The following is a 22,622-nucleotide window of genomic DNA, read 5'->3' on the forward strand; positions in this document are numbered from 1 at the left end:
GAACTGTTCAGCAGTCAGGATCACAGATCTTATTTGTGAGCAGTACGGAAATGGTTCTGTAGCCAGCTTTTGAATGTCTCCGAGCTGGTTTAAATCAAGTGGACGTATTTCCATAAGGCAAATTCAGAAGGCTTAATTTAATGATGTCCAATTGCTTTGGTTTACTGTGTCACATTATTTAAAAGAACTTTTGCTTTGTTGCATAGCTGACACCTGCTGCAGTGCCCTTGTTAAATTATTGTAACAGCCTTCACACAGGAATTTGTGACTCATGTCACAAAGAGTAGAACTCTGCAAAAAAAAAAAAAAATAAATAAATAAAAAAAAAATAAAGTGGAAATTAAGAGTATTTCCTTAGGCTCCAACTGCAAGGCACAGGATTCACATCATATTTTGAGGTGCTGGTATCACACTCAAACCTAATTAAGAAAAAAACTGCAAACAAAATCTGAGACTGAAACAGTTTAGTTTTGACTATGTTGAGTACAAGAACAGATTAACATTGATTCCATATGTTTTTTTTTTAAGCACACATTTTTTCTAGATTTTAAAACACCAAGAATATCATAAATTAGTCATACATCACGTAACCACTGAACTCTGTCAACTGGCATGCAGTAGATGGACAGTGTTTTAACCCTCCAAAAAGAACAAACAGTACACTCAATGGTCAAAAATGACCAAGGTGCACATTCCCTGCAAATCCTACTTTTATGTAGGATTTAAAAGCATGCAAATACAGAGCCTACACACAACACACAGGTCCTCAACCGATACCAAAAACAAAGAACTGACAGACACACAAGAATTGGGAGCCAATCATACACAATAAGTAAAACAAGCTGCAAAACATCTCTAGAGAAGCACACAGAGCACAGAATGGGCTGAAGAAAACCTTCATATAAGAAGATAAATGAAATTACATGAGCTATAAAACAGGCTCTAAAACAGATCTGAATCACATCCAAAAAGTTTCAGTAGCAAAGCTAGTTTGTAAAAAGGGTTTTATATGCAACAGACAATACCACTTCAATTCACTTTTACTAATTCATGCTTCTTATTGTATAAGAATGAGGAAACTGAAAATTGCTTTTTCAAACAAAAAACTTCCAAGTTTTAAAACTAGCAAGTACATATGCAAAGCTGTGCGGTCTGTAGTTCAGAAAGAAGTCATAAGTAACACACTACACCCTTCTACAAAGTACAACACACATGGTCAACACTCCTTGGGAATCTTTTAATCTCTTTCTGCTCTAATTTATAAACAACCGAGAAAAGATTCTCGTGCGTGTAACTCTCCACTGTCCATTAACCAAACAATAGAGATATTCTTCACTTGTAGTTAATCCTGCAGAACAACTTACACAATTTATGGTTTCAACTAGCTGTTTGACAAACGAATGCTCACACATGCACACAACTATGTTTATAGGTCCTAAAAATATTTAAAACCTGATCAACACGTTAACCACATTTCAGTACAACCTCATGTGAAACCTACTCTCCTAGTTGTAAGGTCTTGCAGGTAGCCTAAAGAAAAGCCCAGCGGTAGGGAACCATTACAGCACTGCTCACAGTAAGCAGCAATGTGGGCGAGGAAGGAACTTACCCGAGGCAAGGGACGCGGGTGGGGGAGGCCCCGCCTCTCCGCCGCTCTTTTGGGTCATGGCAGCGGGATTGCTCTCAGAGGAGGACGGCAGCTGGAGCTCTTTGGGTAGAAGATCATACACCGATTCTGAGGAGGAACCAAACGAGATATACACTGTGAAGGCTTTTATGGTGGCTGTATCAGTTACCAAACTTTTTATGGTTACATGAACAACCTTAAGTCTGTTGAGTGTTTGTGAAGTTGTAAGGTATTGCTTATGCTTAACACAAAGTATGCATTAACAGTTATTAACTACATGACGAGAAGTACTGCAGCTATAAACAAAAGTAAATTTTAGAAGTTTCTGTTGGTTGCTAAGGTTGCAGCCTGGTTTCCCAAGAACATCACACACACTGTCTGAAACCGCTTGTCCCAAGTGGGGTTGCAGCAAACCGGAGCCTAACCCGGCAACACGGGATGCAGGGCTGGAGGGGGGAGGGGACACACCAAGGAGGGGACACCAGTCCATCGCAAAGCACCCCAAGCAGGACTCGAACCCCAGACCCGCCAGAGAGCGGGGCCCTGTCAAACCCACTGCACCACCCAATTCAACAAATGAAATGGAAAAAGCAGAAAGAAATATACTATATATACTATAAAACCCCTGAAACTGAGCAAATGATGCGCTTCTTTTTTTTGCCATCTGACTCAGGGCCACCATTATCCAGAAACCACCCTATGGTTCAACTTGGGGCACAAAAGGGCCCTTCATGAATCAACCCTTTGCACACTCTCAAAGCAAGCAGCAGCAGTGCCAGTGTCATCATGCCAGGCTATCAATCTAGACCATCTGACAAGTTAAAAATGGTCTCCTACATAAGCCAGGAATAAATCAGCCTCCTGCATAAATGTCTTCTGTGGTTCCATGATCTCACCACAGGCCAGCGAGTGCCAGTGTCCCCCTCTCTTGAACACAATCCCACCTTTCATCCCACATCGTACACTGGGCCTTGTTTGGTCACAAGTATGGCTCCAGAAAATTGGTAAGAGCAAGATGACATTAACCAACAGCTATGTCACTCCAACACATGCAGACCATTGCTAACCAGAGCAACTGGAATTTCCTCATACCATTCAGAAGCAGACTGCCCTGTCACCTGCTTTTGAGCTGAGACCAAATACACCCACATGCATAGTAACCACCAGGACAACGCATTTGTTCAAGCCTTTTTAGACAGCAAACACATAGTGGTATTTTGCCAGCCTTTTTTCTCATTACTTTGGAGCTTGTGTGGAACTACAACAAATTCACTCAACAGTCTTCCTATGGTTTTACGCAGCACATAAACGTTCTTTCCATCTATAGCCAGCATCTAAATAGTATAATGTTATTTTGCTGCAGCCATTAAAATTGCTCAACTCTGCAGCTATTGCTCAACTCTTCCAGCTTTAATTACTTTGATCTCACACTATAGTTTGGCAATGTTTTTGTTCCACACCAAGACAAATAGTCCAGAGCAAAATGATACAAAGAAAGAAGAATGAATGGCTCACCCAGTAAACTATCAAACTGTTTGCAGACCCCTTGTGTTACCAAGCAAAATGGGGAAGGTAGATGTGTAGGAATTACTGTACTGACATCTCCTGTCCCCACACCAGGCCCAACTCATATCCACGCTTGCAGCAACATGTGCTCAAAATTCTGGCCAATATGTAAGAAAAGCTGCCAAACGCAAAGACGAAACCACTGACTGAACTTTGTCCCACTGCACAAGAGCCGTCAAAACCATACAACTTCCACGATAGAACACTTAACAAGTAAAGACAAAGAAAAGCCCATTAGGGTTTATGGCATTAAAAAAAATAAATCTCATCTTTTCATCATCTCTGTGAGAAAACTGTGGTATTAAAAACTACTTGACTAATGGTAGAAGGTAAACCAGGTCTAAAGAAAATTTGGGATCTGGAGGTTAGAACTGACACTAAGGCAAAAGTCATATTTGTAAATGGTAAACAAACACCTTTTCTATTTATTGCCAGAGTAACTCTGTTGAATGACAATAAGAATATACTAACAATTATTATTACTGTAATTACAACTACTCCCCAGTTTGAAATTGACTGCCACTGTGATTGCATTAAACTATGGGAGGAAACTTGAGCACCCACAAGAAACTCACGCAAACACGGTGACAACAGGTAAAACGCAGACAAACAGAGGATGGATTAAACTCACATTCTCTTGCACCACCCAGGCACTGCACTGTTGAAGTATCAATTGCACTAATACAACAGTACAACTTTGAAAAATGGAAAAGTAGCCAATATCAATCTTTCAATTCAAATGAAATTTTCTACTTCTGGTTTAATGAGCATTCCAAGTGGTAATACTCAGTGATACTGGATCTGTGTAATACTAAACACTGCTGCTAGTGGTCACCATAAGCATAGAGGGCTTACGTGATTTCCCTTCAAGAATGTTTCTCTGCTCAATGTCACATAAGGACCTACTGAACTCAGGTCAAAATAAACATCCAAAACTTTGAATGAATGTGTAATTATGACATGCAGGTAGCCATAAGTAGTCACAAACAGTCCCGAACCAAAATGTTATTTTTCTGAATGGTTTTGTTGAGGATTTGATATGAACTACACCTTGTTTTAACTTGCAGTCATCTTAGACAACAAAGTCTACATGAAATAGAAGAGATGAACTTTTATATCATAAATAACACAAACACATTGCAAAAAAAGTCCACTGGCACTACCAGTGCATCTCGGCTGTAATTTAAGAGGTTTTGCATAAACCTGACAGTACATGACAGATGGTATCATTTTATTCTTTTTAAAAACTTTCTAGTGTTTAAAACAGATGCATTTCTAGTATTCCAATAAACATATGCGATGTCCAAATGTTTAGTAAAGTCATAGAAAGGTTTGGAAAAAAAATACATCCAGACTTCACACCATAATGTATTAACTGCTGCCACTATTTAGCCCTCTATTATTATGGTTTATGGGATTAAGGGGATACTGGCACTCCTCCCTGGCATCACAAGACCACAAAGCTTCCATCTAGGGTAAAGTAAAAAGTAGTAGTACAGCATGGACATCAATGAATAAAAGTAACAGTATGTAATAAGTCCGAAACTTCTAACAGACTTCAGAACGGAAAACCATGTGTAATGGACAGTGTCTTCAAAGCATAAGGAGTCACAGCAAAGTTGAGGAATGTGGTACATTTCTGTAAATACACATTCAGAAATTTGACTCAATGTCTGCATCTGATCTAAATCCCAATCTTAACACACTACGAGGCTCAGGAATAGTTCTGATAGGGTCGATGGCATCAGGCATCCAATAGCCCAGTTCATACAAGAATTCAAGTTATATTATTAATTTCAATTTTTTTAAAGACAGACTACACATTTAATTAGACATCCTTTTCCCATGACTTTTTGGCAGATGACATGAGTACATGATGAACCAGCAGAAACAGAGGCAATGCTAAAAATGAAAGACATAGCTTCAAGAATCTATGAAGTCTGGTGCCCCAAAATGTGAAAACAAAATAGATTTATATTTTAAGAATGCAGGTGTTGCATGTGACTTTATTCTATGATGTTCTTGATTTGTTTATATTTCACTGACTAACAGCAAACTTCCAAAAATTAATCTAGGAAGCACAGCGGCATAATAGAATCACTAGAGCCTTACACAGATGCGGGTTTCAGTCTGGAACATCTTTTGGACTTTTCATGTTCTCCCAGTGTTTGCAAGTGTTTCCAACCGCCATCCAAAGCCATGTGTTTCAGCTGAGTTGGTAACATTTACATTTATTCATTTAGCAGATGCTTTTGTCCAAAGCGACGTACATCTCAGCAAAAGTACAATTTATGCATTACATTGAGAGAAGGTGACATAGCTGCAGACAGGACAGTCTCAAGCAAACCTAGTTTGTTCCCCACCACTTGCTGCAACAAGGTTCATCATTCAAGTAGGTGCATAAGACACAGGATAGACAAATCCCAATACCCAGACCAATTTTTTTTTTTTTAATTAAATATTATAAGATACACAAATGAGCAGTACAATACCAGAGTAATGGCTGAATAAAGGTCTTATCTGAGGATGCTTCTGGAGTTACGATGCATGAACAGTTACACCACAGATGAGCTGGAGAGAGCTTGGGCAAAGTGGATCTGGAAAAGGTGGGTTTTCAGACCCTTCTTGAAAAGAGTTTCCGCAGTTCTGAGTGACAGGGGAAGGTCATTGCACCACAACGGACCCAGAAGCAAGAACTTCCAAGATTTACCTTTTGTGCGTGGGACCACCCAGTGAGCAGAAGTAGACAAGCAGAGGGGCCTGGCTGGGATGTACCAGTTGATCAAGTCCTGTAAATAGCCGGGAGCACTTCTATTGATGCATTTACATACAGTAACCAGGGTTTTGAATATGATACGGGCAGCTATAGGAAGCCAGTGCAGAGTGCGCTTTGGCAAATCAAACAACTCGTGCAGCAGCATTCTGTAGAAGCTGCAGAGGTTTGATGGCATTAGCAGGAAGGCCACACAGGAGAGAGTTGCAGCAGTCCAAATGGGAAGTCACCATAGCCTGGACAAGCAGTTGGGTGGAGTCAGTAGTGAGGTAGGGGCAGATCCTACAAATATTATGCAGGATGTATCTACAGGATCGGGTTGTGGCTTCGATATGTTGAGAGAATGACAGACTCGCATCAATCGTAACTCCCAGACTCTTAGCCAAGGAAGTAGGCGAAATGATTGAGTTGTCCAGTTTGATCGACAGATCGTGAGAGGAGGACAGGCCAGCTGGGAGGTAAAGAATCTCTGTTTTGGAGAGATTGAGTTGGAGGTGGTGATCATACATCCATGAAGAGATGTCCGACAGGCAGGGAGCAATGCGTGTGGAGATGTTTGACGCACCAGGTGGAAAGCAGAGGAAGAGCTGGGTATCATCAGTATAGCAGTGGTATTTGAATACATGGGAGGCTATGACCGGACCGAGGGAGGAGGTGTAGATGGAGAAAAGACGACCACCTAATACCGAGCCCTGCGGAACACCGGTTGAGAGAGGCAGAGAAGAAGAACGAGAGCGCCGCCAGACCACTTGATAGGATCTGTCAGAGAGGTAGGACTCAAACCATCTTAGTGGCGCACCTTTGATCCCAAGCTAGTTAAGAGAGAGGACAGTAGAATCCGGTGATTTACAGTGTCGAATTCTGCAGACAGATCGAGGAGGATGAGGACCGAGGAGAGGGAGGCAGCTCTAACAGCTTGGAGAGCGTCAGATACCGCCAGAAGGGCGGTCTCAGTGGAGTGACCAACTTTGAAACCAGACTGATAACCATCAAGGAGATGGTTCCGGGTGAGGAAATCGGATAGCTGATCACAGGCTGCCCGGTCAACGGTTTTGGACAGGAAGGAGAGGAGAGAGACTGGTCTGTAATTTTCAACCAGATTGGGGTCCAGGGAGGATTTTTTTTTTTTTTTTAACAGAGGTGAAATTAGAGCGGTTTTGAAGGCAGCTGGGAAACAGCCAGAGGAGAGTAGAGTTGATAAAAGAAGAGATGAAGGAGGAGAGTTGCGGGGAAATGTTCTGAAGGAGTGACGATGGGATCAGATCAAGCGAGCAGGTGGTGGCTCTGCGCAATATCAGGAGGTCAGCGACTTCAGATTCAGAGAGCGGCTTGGTAACTACACTGTACTTTGCGTATGCAGTATATGTTAGACTAGCTTCCTGTCCAGGGTATATCATGCCTTGCCTTATGTTTAGCAACTACTACAAATTACAGCTAATCCTCAATTAATGCTAACACTATTTTAATCATGCGTTATTCAATGAACAGGCAACTTCAAGAAAATGACCAAAGATCAGTCTGATCAAAGACCAGCAAGCAGAGGTTACATGGATGAGGACTGAAAAATTTCAGTAAAATATTTTGGTTGAATGATACTTCACAATTACAGCATGCAGCTGTGAATGTTTAGGCAGGTATTAATTTTAAAAGCTACAGCCAATATTTTTCTCAACAGTCTGTCATTGCATGTACATGCAATGTGGTAATTCCTGAGCCACTTGGTTAGGAAAAAAAATACAAATAGAGAAAACATGTGGTGCAAAAATAAAGCTGCAGGCTTCGTGGACATGACTAAGCAACAGTACTACATATTTTATCAATCCCACATTTCCAACCGGAGTGAGGCTATGTAAAATCAGGCTGAATGAAGAATGTCCCAACTAGTCACGTGTGAAAGTTGTTGTGTGATGGAACAGCTTAGGAGGAGACAAAAGGAGGCCCCACACGGATGGGGGGAACCCAACCACTCACAGCAGGTACCATGGAACATGGGTGGCACGGCGGCACAGCGAGTAGCGCTGATGTCCCACAGCACCTGGGTGGTGCGAGAGGACATGGGTTGGATCCCCACTCACTCTGTGTGGAGTTTGCATGGTTTCCCAGTGTCTGCGTGGGTTTCCTCCGGGTGCTCCGGTTTCCTCCCATAGTCCAAAGACATGCTATTCAGGTTCACCCATAGTGTGTGAGTGACAGAGAGAGTGTGTTCCACTGATGTATGGATGAGTGACCCATTGTAAGTAGTGTATCTACCAGTGTAAGTCACCTCGGTGAATAAAGTGTGGGCTGATAACCCTACATGGAGATCACTGGAAATTGCTTTGGAGAAAAGTGTCTGCTAAATAAATAAATGTAAACTCCCTAATGCTGTTGAAACCACCCCTAACCACAGGCAGGAAAGCATCAAGGCTTCTGTTCCCACACTGCCCACATGCCTGCTCTGACCACAAATACCCAAAGTATGTTTCTACTGACACATGGCACTCAAAAATATCCAACTGGTTAGAAATGTTTGAGAGCCCTGGGCAAAACCTGTTTTTCTATTTCTGGTTAAATTTAACAGAATCCCTTGGCTGTGATATGAACAGGTTTGTCTCTTTCTTTTTGCACAAATAAACACACAACAGAGTCTAAACAGATAAGTATAAATAGCAATAGTCATTACTGACTAATCAGAAAATCTCCACTGACTGAGCCTGCCCTTCAATAAGTATGGGAGGATGACTTCCCTATCAGTGTATTCTCCATTCAACAGGCTCCAGATGTCATCAAGGTTCTATAAGCATCATCTGACCCAGACTATCACGACACCTTTATTATATTAACATAAGCAGATTTATCATAGTCTAAGGCTTTAAAGTGCATCTGCTGATTCATTGTAAATGCCTGAGAGAATTCTTGCACTACACAGCAGACAAATGCATAAAAGAAAACAAATATACTGGAAAGAACAGCAGATGTGCTCAAGTAGATATAAAACAAGTTAAGAGCTTGAACTTGAGTGTTTGGAACCCCACCTATATACAACATTATGAAAAAAAAATGGACCACCACACAACCTTACAAGAATAGTTTTATAACACTTATATTTCATAAATGTTATGAAGAAAAAAATTATTCCTGTAAGCTTGTGTGCGCTCCCATTTTTCCTAATGACAGAAAACAATATCATATTGATTGAGGAGTGATTTCTATGGGAGTGAAGGGTAGGGAGTGGCAAAGAACTTGAAGGGACTTTTGACAAGCCTGGAAACCAAAATGCCATTTAAGAAGCAGTTCTTACTGTACATTCAGATATTTATAGCATACTTAAAAGTTCTTCCTGGTTCTAATGAGAACAGAGCGACATCGTAGTTTCCAAAAATGTAGCCAACCAGTGAGTGCAAAATTAAGTCTCAAAGATATTGAGGGCACTATGTGATGCAGTGTAGGACGTTTCTATAAACGGATAAATTGTATTGTACTGTATTCCCCTCAGTAGGTGTAGGATGACAGCTCATCTAACTCATCTTGCTCCAAATGATACGGACACCCTACTCCCACCTTTCACCGGATTAATTATTTTACATAACCTGAGTTTTATTGAAAAGAGGGAAGGAAAAAAAACAGGAACAGACAGAGAGACTCCCATTTTGACCACTATAACACAGAGACCAGGACAACCTCTGAACATAAAGCACAGAGCCAAAGGTCATTTCTCTTTAAATGAATGATCGATCAGCAGGCACATGACTGGTTAATCAATACACATGTGAAGGTAACCACTAAACATCTCAACTGTACAATCAATGAATTGGATAAGCATTCTGTGATATAAACTTTCTTACTCAAACAGGATTTTCTTACATTTGGAGCACCTTCCTGCTCAGTGTACAATGACAAAATAAGACCTAAACCAAATAATACTTTCACAGAACCTCATGTAGTAATGGAAAAGAAACAACCATGTTTCCCTAAATTCAACACTATCACTTTAAAATGTAATAATCCTAGTAACATTTACCACTTCTGCTTAATACTAAGTAGGTGAACATCTGATTTTGAAAAAAGAAAAAAAAACTCAGTTCAAAAGAATCATGCTGGGACCCACCCCACACTCCTATTACTATGATAATGACATACTGTACAAGATCACAGCAGAAGCTGAAGCACAGGAAGTCTGAAAACAGCACAAAAGCAGGTTTATCTTGTACAGTATGTGCTTTTCTTCCTTTTTTTTCCTACAAATCTACTTAAGATGGCTGAAACGGTTGCCCCTGAAATACCTTCCAGTCCAATAATCTCTGACTTACAGTACACGGGTGTTGATGGGAAGCCCTATATAGAACAGAAACCTGCTGATCTGGATCAGGCATCTGGTCCATTGGTCAGTAACTTTTGAGCATGCAGTTAGGGCGGTGGTGACGCAGGTAAACAACAACTAGCAAAAAAAATAATCTTAAAAAGAACCTCATTTTGTCCCTAACCAGATACGTAATCATTGCTTGCTGCTTTAAAGAACATCCGTTACCGCCATGTGCTAATCCAATCAGATTGCAGCAGAGTGAAAACTCAGAACCGGGCCAGCACTGACACTTCCGAGTCTGGAGCTCTGGCTGAGACTTTTCCTAAAGTACACTCAGTCCTTGGATAGTGAGGTCTTGTACAATAAAAAGCAGCTACAACAACTTGTGAAAATATACACCCCTTTTCATAGAACAGGTTTATTATTTTAAGCAATGGTTATTTTTGAACTTGCAGAAAAACAATCATAAGACATAAGCTGAGATCTAACAGAGGGACTAAAGTGAAAGCTACCATCACAAAGACAACACAGTCATTTCTAAAACGACATTTTATTGTGAACACATTTACCATAAATAAACCTGGTAACATTTAGCTGAACAGTTTAGTGGTCTACTGGTTCATTTATTTATTTTTTTTTTTTTTTAAAGACGGAGAGAAATCTGTAAGAAAGTTGTTCCCACACAGTTTATGGGAATACTCTGGCCATCTTGGGCAAAGTTCCATATCACCAAAGCAACAGCATGTTGAACACATCCAGCAGGTTAAAGAATGACTGTTACCCAAGGCCAGTACTTAGGACAGTGCAGGTAAGGAACACCAGTGTCAGAAGTTACTGGGTCCACACATGCAAATCGTCCAACGTCAATATTCCTTCATGAAACATCATTTCAGGGCAACAAACAACCCCTAAAAGCAGTCAATTCACGTTAGTAAGATATTTCTGATGCTACACTGACAAGAGGACATCAAAGAAAAAAGTGGGTATGGAGAAAAAAAAAAAACCATTAAAGTGTATTTTAGGGTACTTAACTCAGTACCAGCAATTTCTAATAGAAAGCTTTAAAATGTTTAATGTATCTGGTGAATAATATGACCTGATTATATCAGTAGATATGGAAACCAGAACCAGAAAACTAGGGAGTTTTACTTAAGCTACAAGCACTACAGTTTTTACAGAACCCCTGGGCTTCACAGAAGTGCTTATAGATATACTGCTTAACAGGTTTTCATCTAGATCTAATATATACATAATATATTCTGTGGAATATTAAAGACATTCAAATCATGAAAAACTGTAGAAAGAATGCACAATGATCCAACGGAAATAGTGATAAAAAACAGAAAACTCAGGTGTAAAATGAAAATAATCAGGCCAAGAAACCTACCACTTGAATAAAAGTTGATCAATGGAAAAAAGACTGATTAAATACCAGGAAAGGATTTCATAAAAAGTATTTTTTCCAACCAATTCTTTGAAAATACCACGTAAGGCAGCAGCTGATGCAGTGACGATGAACCTGCTCACTGTGAATCATGTAAATAAGGAATGTTGATGTGAAGGTGTACAGCTAGATACACACACTGGGCAATCATAGCAAGTCCAGTGATACCAGTTAAGTTTTTATTTGGCATCACACTGGATTTCTAATATTTGCTGACATAAGAGTGTTTTTCACCTGCAGGCTGAACTGAAAACTGAAGTCAAGGCATTGTAGGAGCACAACCATTTCCCACCAACAGACCCAAAAAAAAAAAAAAATTCTACAACTGACAGATGGCTCATTCTTGTGGATACTGGAACGAGCAGCCATTCAGTGTTTACAGAGAACAATTTACCCAGTCAGAGACATACGTACAGACACACAAAAGCCTCCATGCTTCTGTCTTGTGCCACTGGGTCCAAACCCACTGCCCACTGCTGTGCTCAAAAAAAAAAAAAAAAAGAGAGGAGAGCTTCCACTGAAGACCCCCTCCATGGGTTTCAGACGAAGACAGCACCTAAGTGTGTTGACACTGCCATGGGCTACTAAGCAGAAGCTCAGAAAGACCCGTCTGCATGAAAATCTTTACAATTCAGAGGCAAAATTTTGTATACTAAATGTTGGCACAGTATTAGAAAATTTAAAAATACCACCATGCAGAAGAAAAAAATGAAACCAGTTTTTCCATTGTATCTCCATGACAATGTCACAAGTCTGCCTTTGTGATATAGTAAGCCATAAGTGTTTCCTCAATTTATTAACAGGACAAGTAACAGCACAATGTAACACAAAGGCTAAGTGAAATTCCAGATTAAACAAACAAATCAACAGTGGTACTGTTATGTTACTCCCCAATTTAGGGGATGCAAGGAAACATTTACAATATACTGCAAATGACACAGCTGTGGTTCAGCAAACTGCACATGAAAACACTGCCATCTCAGAGAAACTAGAGGTAACACACAATCCATTAATTTGTATGCAGCAGGTAGTTTAGCAGCTAAAGACATGGACTTATGACATGAAGCTTCCAGGTTTAAGCCCAAGGAGAAGCCCTGCGCTGATCATAGCAGGGCATTGTTTCAGGAAACAGTAGTACAAACAGTAAGAACTACAAATCACTACTGATAAAAATTACCAAATAAATGAAGCAGTAACATGCTTTCAAAAGTTTGCTTGTAAGACCCAGGGAGAGTTTATTTAACCTATAGCAAAAGCTAACCTGATCTCATGAAAAGGATTTTGGAGATGTGCACGCAAACAATTAATCATACCACTGAATTAAGTTGCACTTACAGTGGCCATATATACTTAAAGATAATATTTATTTTTGAATTCAAACAAGTGCAGAGTTTCAGACATACCAGAACTTGTGTTGGTGCTGGAAGCATCACTGAGTGCTGCTACTTAGATGGACCAAAGACATCTCACCACACAAATCGCTGGTATATGAGCTGTAGAGAAAAGCTACATGCTTACATTTCCAAATCCATTTCATGACGAAGTGGCAGAATATCAAAGTCAGACAAACATCCACCAGACAATGTCAATTAAATTAGTGATCTCCATCACTATCGAGTTTCAGATTTAATCTGCACTACTACAGAACTCCTGCATACCAAGGTCTTTATACAGTGACACCAGGAAGTCAGACTGTCAGGTCTGTACGAAGACCGAATTCAGAATAAAAAGCATTAAATACCTCAAAAACAAGCAGCAAATTGAAACAAAATTATCAGGAAACAGGGTATGTCATTAAAAAACCTACATTCAAACTTCCAAAACAAGTTAGAGCACTTCCATGAGTTTCAGGTGTAAACCTTAAGAATTGCATGAAGCATGAATCAGTTTAGTATTAAGTGATTCTTGCACATCTGAACCCTTACAAAACATCATTGGGACCTTTATAAAAAAAAATAAAAAAAAAAAAAGATTCATTGCTCCCTTATTGGGTGGGGGGGCATGGTGGGTTTGGCCAGTGTCACCTGTGTGGGAGGTCTGGGCTTTGAGCCCTGCTTGGGGTGCCTTGCAGTGGACTGGCATCCCATCCTGGGTGTGCCCCCCCCCCCAAAGGCCTTTTGCCCTGTGTTGCCAAGTTAAGCTCCGGCTCACCGTGACCCCATTAGGGACAAGCGGCTGTTAGCATCGGTTAGCTCCCTTATTGGCCAAGGAAGCTTGGCACAGAAAAAAAGATAAGCAGCAAGAAGAAAACCTCTATACCTTGTGATCGAGAATCACACTGCTCTGCTGGTTAGAGGTGGTGCTAACACCAAGGTCATGGGTTTGATCCCCATATGGTATGGGCCAAATAGTTTTCGCTAACTAAAAATATACATCTATCAAGAGGTAATATATAATCAGTTTGTGGAGGGGCCATGCTTTGATCAAAACTGAGATCAGAATTCAACTTCTCCTCCAAGTACCAGCAGTCTCCCTTTGACTGAAGGTGTAACTAGTGAAGATATGGGTACCCTAGTACAGAGCCTCATCAGCCCTGCAAATTCACTGGTCAACACTGGCCTGCTCTATGGTGAGCGGATGAAAACTGAAGCAACAGTAACCCACAGATCACATATATAAGTTTACATCTGAATGACTGAAATGCGGATGGAATCGGACAGCACAGCAGTGCTCGCCTACATCTAATGAAATACTCTGCAAAACTTGAGTGACATCTACCCGACTTCTTAACGACCATCGCGCATGTGTGGGACTTCCTGTGTACTACTGGGCCGCGAGCGCAGGCATGGCATGGCACGGGACATTGTACAGTCACTCCCTCCAGCCATGATTCCAACAGTCCTACGCCTACATTTCGTGTACGCGCTCATCAGAGAAGGCTCTCACACCTGTTTGGTGAGGCGCGCGCGCGGCACTGGCTGGTTGAGAAGCAGAACACAACAACTCCTCGCGTGCGCCTAGACTAGTCTAGACAGAGTGAGAAATACTCGCGGGCGCATGCAGCTAAGACTAGCTAACGTCACAGAAAAGAAGCCAGAGTATCTCCCCGTAGAGGAGCCGCGCTAAGCCGCCGCTGACGGTACCTTTCGAGTAGAGCGACTTAGGAGAATTGAGGTCGAGGTCGGCGCCCAGCAGCGAGATGAAGTCGGAGGGCATCGCACAGCCGTGAGGAGAGACGCCGGCCAGCCCCCTGCTTCACACTCCAAATAGGCTTGTAATAGTAATAGTAATGACAAGAGTTTCCTCACTAATCATACGACGTGCGTTTTTCTTCAGCCGAACGTGGGCAGGAAAACGCGACACGGGCCATTCGGTTCCGCTCAGCTCGAGCAATTACGACGCAAACCTCCCCTTTCCCTTCCTCAGCGACTCCTCCCATTCCGCGTGATGCCGCGGTCACATGATCGCAAGAGAACCGATCCTCGCCTAAAGGCATGGGCAACGGCGCCCCGCGCAAGACAGTTGTGAGAGTATCGCGAGATTAGCGAGAGGCGAGCGCCTTTTCCTGTTTAGGTGTCAGAGTCGACAGACCTGACGGCCGACGTGTTTGTTTTAGCAGTGTAGGCGCCTGGTGTCATTGTACAGGCTTAAAGACAGTAAATATGTGGGCGTTGACTAGAAAGAAGTGATAAACATGAGGGAATAAATTCAATTTTTTTTCAAAGTGCTTTCATTTATAAGCGACACTACAAAAACGTTATATAAACAGACACTACTCCATGTTTATCAGTTCAACTGAGCAACCGTAGTTGTCTTGATCAGCTCGCCCTCTAGTGATCTACGCGCTCTGTTAATTCAAACGTACACGTCACAACTAGTAACCCCTGTCCATATTCAAAATCAAACTCACCATTTTCGTAGGCGTACAAATAAAACTGCATTTTTGTTCAGTAATGATTTTTTTTCCGTGGAGAAAACTGCTAAATGGAATATTAAAACGTGTTCATTTTTAGAAACCAAGTTGAGTTTTTCATGCGCGCTAATGGAATTAAAATTGGGAAAACAGACATTTTGCGACACTGAAAACGTGTGGGACATGCTACCACATTAACAATTTGTACTATTTGTATTGGTCCACTTAAAAGGTTCATCTGTACTGTGTATGCTGTTTATTTCAAAAGAGGTAACTGAATTACCCAAATGTACCTGCATTTATTAAATGTCACAGATGAAAAGAGAGATAAATAGGAAATGACACGGTGGAAGCGTGCGTACAGATGTACTGAATTAACAAAGATTTAAAAGGCAGTTTCCCGCTCTCCATCGAGCGTCGAAGGCTGCGCTGATTGGACAGGAAATCAGACCTTCCTTCGCGCGAGAAGTACCGCGTGCTTCTACCAGCACGTGATCCTTTATTAAGCGCGCTGTTGGGTTTTGGACAGTGTGATAGTGAGTGGCTCTGTGGGCTGGTGGGGAGACTTATTTCTTGACTTGCGCAGATAATGTTTCCCGTGGAGAAAGTAGTTGTGCACCCACTGGTGCTGCTCAGTGTGGTGGACCACTTTAACAGGTAATGGCCTCCCCAGCAGTTCCGTTGTTTTCTCTGCAGAAACTGTTACCGGGGTTGAGGGTCTCTTAATCACCTGTGTTTTGAATTGGAGAAGGGGTGACAGTTCATATGAATTCATGAGGACAAATAAAATGCTAAATTCTTCACAAGCCCATGAAGGCTTGTTCCAGAACACATTCATGCTCCTATCAAACAGCAATGTAAACTGTGTGTATATATATTGACTGTACATGCCCTATTTCATTTATTTCTAATAGGTGTAACAATATTTAGGGCACCCTAATTCCCCACTCCCCTGATATTTACATATTACCCCACTGAGAGCCAGTGCTAATATTCCCCCCTGTCAAAGAATCTGGCATCTTGTGACACCCTTGATATTTCTCATGCTGTCTATTCAGAGTGGCCAAAATTAGCATCCACAAGCGAGTTGTTGGTGTCCTGCTGGGGTCATGGCAGAACAATGTCCTTGATGTGTCCAACAGCTTTGCCTGTGAGTGTTTTTGCTGTTGCTGGAATGCATACCGTGAGTGATGCTGCTCTACCTGGGGAGGACTTATGTTCTCCTCTGTATGCAATTTGATTGATACAAATATTTTTCCCCTTCAGTGCCTTTTGATGAAGAGGATGAATCTGTGTGGTTCTTGGACCATGATTACTTGGAGAATATGTTTGGGATGTTCAAAAAAGTCAATGGTATGGTCAGCGTGACACAGCCACACAAGTGTAATCAAAGATCTCTATTAATCAGTTTATTGAAATACTGCTTTAACTTGTGTTGTGCTTGCTTTTAAGCCAGAGAAACTGTAGTTGGTTGGTATCACACAGGCCCAAAGCTGCATAAAAATGACATTGCCATCAATGACCTCATAAAGCGGTATTGCACAACTTCAGTAAGTACTTTTCATATGTCAGTTCTATGTTTTTAAAGGAAACTTTGCAAACTGTAGGTTCTTGTAGTATAATAATACTGGCTTTTCAATTTATGAAGACAACACCTCTGATAAAGCTATAATAAATACTCAGTAACACTTCCATCAGTCCACTGCTTGCGGGGGTCTAGAGCTTTTTCTTAAAAACAGATAGCATCATCAGAGTACACTCTAGATGTGATGCCAGTGCATTGCTGTGTAACACATTTTTAGTATTAATTTCAAACAAAATGAAAACCGTGCCATTTTTGCACCCTCCTATTCATTGCTGACTGCCTTGAACATGGGGCATGCTGATGCATCAGTGTTCTAGTCACTTTCAACTTGACACAATAGGTGTCCCTCAATTTTACTGCTTAGGTTATATGAAACGCCTGGCTAGAGCTGTAACAAATATTTTAACATCTTATTAGCTTCAAGCAACATCAAAATGAAGAATACCTTCTCTCCAAACCTCTGTGCAACTCCTGCTATTGGCATATTTATTTTGTTAATATGCACAACATTCTTTACTGCCAGTTAATGGTGGACTGTGGAAATAAGTCACTTTATCTTTGCTAAAGACAAATGTGGAAAAACTTGAACAAATGAATTGGGGTGGGAGATCTATGAAACTTCCAAGTACAACATTAATAAATGGATAAACCAAAGTACTTCATCTGTCAATATATTAATTGCTAATGAAAACTGCCCTTGATCCTTCTGCAGTTTATAACCTGCCTTGCAAAAATAATGGTCAGTTTAATTTACTGCTTAATTGGGAGAATCAAGATGTCTGACATGAATTTCAGTTTATTTTAGGACAGTACTTAACTGTTTTCTGTTCACATCCCAGGTTTTAGTTATTATTGATGTAAAGCCTAAAGCTCTTAGTCTGCCCACTGAAGCCTACATTGCTGTAGATCAACTCCATGATGTAAGTAGGTCTTGCTTGTGTAATTTACCAAGTGTAGGACTAGGTGGAGGGGTGCAGTGGTGCAGCGGGTATGGCCTGTGCCTGCTCTCTGGTGGGTCTGGGGGTTTGAGTCACGCTTGGGGTGCCTTGTGATGGACTGGCATCCCATCCTGGGTGTGTCCCTTCCCCCTCCAGCCTTACGCCCTGTGTCGCCAGGTTAGGCTCCGGCTTGCCGCGACCATGCTCAGGACAAGTGGTTTGTGTGTGTGTGTGTGTGTGTGTGTGTGTGAGAGACTTGGTGTATGTTGCATTATAGTACTGAACACTTAAAGACCTTCTTTAATGCTTTTCATTAACACTTAAAGATTGCAGAACATGAGGAATTTTGTAGTCTCTGTAAGGCCAATAAATTTTTGTGAAATGCATGTTTCCTCTGAAGAATGGTACTCCAACCTCCAAGACATTTGAACATGTGAACAGTGAAATTGGGGCAGAAGAAGCAGAAGAAGTCGGTGTGGAGCATTTACTTAGGTAAAAGACCTTGGCTGTTTCTCTTCTGCTGGTTGTATACTGTATATGGTTATGTATTAAAGTGGGTTGTTATGGTCTTTTTCACCCATGGCACGCCACTGTGGAATAAACAAGTGAATCTAATTTCTTGTAGCTCTCTAAATATGGTACTATATTAAGGTCACTGTTTTGTTACTGAAATCCAAAATTTTACTTGAAGAGTGATACTGGTACTGCTGGTTTTTGAATACATTCCTGACTGCTAGTTATTTGTCTGGTATATGACCTGCTTGCTGCTTCTTCTGTAGAGACATCAAAGACACAACTATTGGAACTCTGTCACAGCGCATTGCTTATCAAGTGCAAGGGCTGAAGGAGCTAAATTTGAAACTACTAATCATCAAGAGCTACTTGGAGAAGGTGGTCACTGGCAAGTTGCCATTAAACAAGCAGATAATTTATAATCTTCAGGACATCTTCAGTTTTCTCCCTGATGTCAACCTGCGAGAGTTTGTCAAGACTTTGTACATCAAGACCAATGACCAGATGCTGATGATCTACCTGGCTTCTCTCATCCGTTCTGTGGTGGCGCTTCACAACCTCATCAACAACAAGATTGCCAATCGTAATGCAGAAAGGGAAGAAGGTAATGCTTCCTCCAGGATGAAGAAGTGAACTACAGCTGCTAATAATACTGAAACATGATTATGCTGGAGACCAAAGGGTGTCTGTATTTTTTTCTTACTGTTTTCTTGCAAGGTATCTTCTAGCCAACATTGTCAGTATGCCTGGCAAAGTAACTCCCCCCCCCCCCCCCCATCCTGCTGCCTGTATGTACATACAGGCAAGTATCAGTATCTTGTTTTCCTAATCTGTTTTCATTTTTTGGCAAATGTGCATTTTAGGTAACTTTGTAAATTTCCCTCACAAACACATTTGAGCTTAAATTTAAAAGTTTTTTAACCTCTTGCTAATCTGATTAGCTAATACAGTGAGTAAATGGCAAGAGAGCAATTTGCATCATGTTGAAGTGAAAGTCTTCTGTCAAGTGCACAGCACCTTGTTGCAATAAATATTCCAATTATACTACATTGTGTACATGTTCTGTCTATTAGTGTTAGTGTCAGACATTGTTGTGCATTGAAGTGGATTTCTAAACAGAAATAACAAATGGTGGTTGCTGAATTACTGACATTGATTCAGAATACTTTGTTATGGGAGGCAGATTGTGTTCATGGAGTACAATAGATTAATGTTGAATGAACCTTTTACATTTATTCATTTAGCAGACACTTTTGCCCAAAGTGACATACATCTCAGCGAAAGTACAGTTTATGCATTACATTGAGAAGGAGACATAGCTGCAGACATGAAAGTCTCAAGCAAACCTAGTTTGTTCCCTACCACTTGCTGCACCAAGGTTCATCGTTCAAGTAGATGCATGACACAAATCCTGATACCCACACCAATTTTTAATTTTTTTAATTGAATTAAGATACACAAATGAGCAGTACAATAGCAGAGTAATGGCTGAATAAAGGTTGTATCTGGGATGCTTCTGGAGTTACGATGCGTGAACGGTTACACCATAGATGATCTGAAGAGATCTTGGGCGAAGTGGATCTGGAAAAGGTGGGTTTTCAGACTCTTCTTGAAAAGAGTTTCCGTAGTTCTGAGTGACAGGAGAAGGTCATTCCACCACAACGGACCCAGAACCGAGAACCTCCGAGCTTTGCCTTTCGTGCGCGAGATCACCAAGCGAGCAGAAGTACATGACCGAAGGGGCCTGGCTGGGGTGTACCGGTTGATCAAGTCCTGTAAATAGCCGGGAGCAGTTCTACTGATGCATTTGTACACATTAACCAGGGTTTTGAATCTGATACGGGCAGCTATGGGAAGCCAGTGCAGAGAGCTGAGTAGAGGAGATACATGGGAGCGCTTTGGCAAATCAAACACAAGTCGTGCAGCAGCATTCTGTAGAAGCTGCAGAGGTTTGATGGCATTTGCAGGAAGGCCACACAGAAGAGAGTTGCGGTAGTCCTTCAAGGGAAAGAGAATATTTTAAGATCAGCAAAGAGTAAGCAGCATGTACAGAAGTCTGAAGGTAAATCTTTGCATTAAATACCTTATTTGTAAAGGTCAGGGGATATGTGATAATCCAGTTTTGGCCTACTTATCTCGACTATAATCCTAATGTTGTTAGTAATATATACATATACATGCATATAACCCCCATGTTAATTTAAGATTAAGGTTGTTGGCCATCAAGAAGTAGTGTTTTTTTTTTTTTTTAATTTATAAAACATGTATTCTCCTCTTTGACATCGTTCTGATCAAGCTTGCTTTCCTGAATCTCATCAGTTTGAAGTCTTTGTTACATGGGAAAAAATGCCCTGTGCCTTCATTTGTAATGCTGTTATCATCCATCCATCTTCTGTCCCGCTTGTCCTAAAAGGGTTGCGGTGGCAGCAGGGAGAGCAGAGAGGCCCAGCCGCCCCTGTTCCCCGCAACTTCCTCCAGCTCAACCTGGGGGAGCCGTTCCCATGCCAACTGTGAGATGTAATCCCTCCAGCGGGTCCTGGGCCGACCTCGGGGCCTCGTCCCAGTTGGCCGTGCCCGGTATACCTCCAAAGGGAGGCGTCCAGGGGGGCATCCTTATCAGGTGCCCGAACCACCTCAACAGGCTCCTCTCAATGTGAAGGAGTAGCGGCTCTACTCTGAGCTCCTCCCGGATGTCCGAACTCCTCACCCTGTCACGGAGAGTGAGTCCCAGCACCCTGTGGAGAAAACTCATTTCGGCCGCTTGTATCCGCAATCTTATTCTTTCGGTCATCACCCAGAATTGATGACCGTAGGTGAGGGTAGGGACATAGATCGACCGGTAAATGGAGAGCTTCACCTTATGGCTCAGCTCCCCCTTCACCACTACAGCCCGGTACAGCGACGCATTACTGCTGCCGCTGCTCCCAGTCTGTGGCCGATCTCACGCTCCCTTCTTCCCTCACTCGTGAACAAGATCCCAAGATACTTGAACTCTTCCACCTGGGGCAAAAAATGCTGTTATCAAATGTGCAATAAAATTCAGAATTACCTGAAATGTCATACAGCAATTACTGTACACCTGGATAATTTCCACAGCAACCTCAAGCTGTTATAAACATGACTTTTGATCTGATGTGTGTACAGCGACAGTTAATATATCTATGCCTTATTTTCATGAATGAAATCTTCACTTTACTAGCACCTTCCTGGATGATTATGATAATTAAATGACTAATACAATGAAAGATTCCTACTGACATATTTGCAGGAAAATGCACGTAATATGAAATTGTCGTCATATGCTATAAAATACCAAAAGTTACCCTGTGATGGACTGATGTCCCTTCCAGGGTACAAAAAAAAACTCTCAGCCTTATAGGCAGGGATTCTGGGATGGCCTTCAGACCACTGACCTAACCAGGACAAGTAGTTAATGCAGATGGATGGGTGGTGGAATACCAAATGGCAGCAATATACAAATGGCATAAGTGTACATCCAATATTACAGAATTTACATTTCTAAATGCAAAGTTGAGGCTTGGAGGAAATCTGAGGGCTAAGACTCAGTATGTCTGAGTGTCTGAAACCTTACTGCCCAGGCTTGATATGCAAAAACTATGTGTTCAGTTTATACCTTCTCTATGTGTGTCTTTTTATGTATAGTAACTAAAAATAAGATTGTCTGAGTATTACTGGTAGTTATTTCCAGTGAATTTGTTTTATAAATGGATCAATCAAATATTAACATGCAAGTCATAGTTGGTTGCTGAACTAGTTTTTTCTTTTCGCATATTTTGTCTTTTTATTGCATATGCTAACATTTTTATTTTAATTATCGTATCATGTGTTCAGTATTTAGTGTAACTGGAGTAAAGTACATGGCTTTTGAGCTGCAACGTAACAGTATTATGTTACTTTCATTCACACTCACTGCTATGGATAAGAGGTGTTGGACGGAACGCAAACACAGTAAATTCATGTACACTACTCAGAGTGAAGAACAGTTACACGGGCTAAAAAAATGCCACCGTGCCTTTTTCG

General features: G+C 41.4%; 2 protein-coding genes across 3 annotated transcripts in view; one reads left to right on the forward strand and one right to left on the reverse strand.

Annotated features, from left to right (window-relative positions):
• The window catches only part of LOC108926347 (nuclear factor of activated T-cells 5-like), a 33,121-nt gene extending 18,078 nt beyond the window's left edge, over positions 1-15,043 (reverse strand). The window contains exons 1-2 of the mRNA XM_018739013.2: positions 14,776-15,043; positions 1,610-1,735 (exon numbers count right to left, since the gene is read on the reverse strand). Of these exons, the coding sequence (XP_018594529.2) occupies positions 1,610-1,735; positions 14,776-14,848 (199 nt within the window). The 5' untranslated portion in view covers positions 14,849-15,043. The remainder of the gene's footprint in view (positions 1-1,609; positions 1,736-14,775) is intronic.
• A 1,032-nt stretch (positions 15,044-16,075) lies between these two features.
• Positions 16,076-19,348, forward strand: LOC108926279 (26S proteasome non-ATPase regulatory subunit 7-like). 2 transcript variants are annotated; one of them, XM_018738876.2, is made up of 7 exons: positions 16,076-16,202; positions 16,604-16,695; positions 16,812-16,898; positions 16,998-17,095; positions 17,970-18,050; positions 18,469-18,560; positions 18,848-19,348. In XM_018738876.2, the coding sequence occupies exons 1-7, from the start codon at positions 16,135-16,137 to the stop codon at positions 19,212-19,214; spliced, it is 885 nt and encodes a 294-aa protein (XP_018594392.1). In that variant the 5' UTR covers positions 16,076-16,134; the 3' UTR covers positions 19,215-19,348. The 2 variants fall into 2 exon arrangements, with proteins under 2 accessions (XP_018594392.1, XP_018594393.1); XM_018738877.2 differs by lacking the exon at positions 17,970-18,050.
• The last annotated feature ends 3,274 nt before the right edge of the window (positions 19,349-22,622 follow it).

The sequence above is a fragment of the Scleropages formosus genome, chromosome 7, assembly GCF_900964775.1.
Source record: "Scleropages formosus chromosome 7, fSclFor1.1, whole genome shotgun sequence".
In the NCBI taxonomy this organism is placed as follows: domain Eukaryota; kingdom Metazoa; phylum Chordata; class Actinopteri; order Osteoglossiformes; family Osteoglossidae; genus Scleropages; species Scleropages formosus.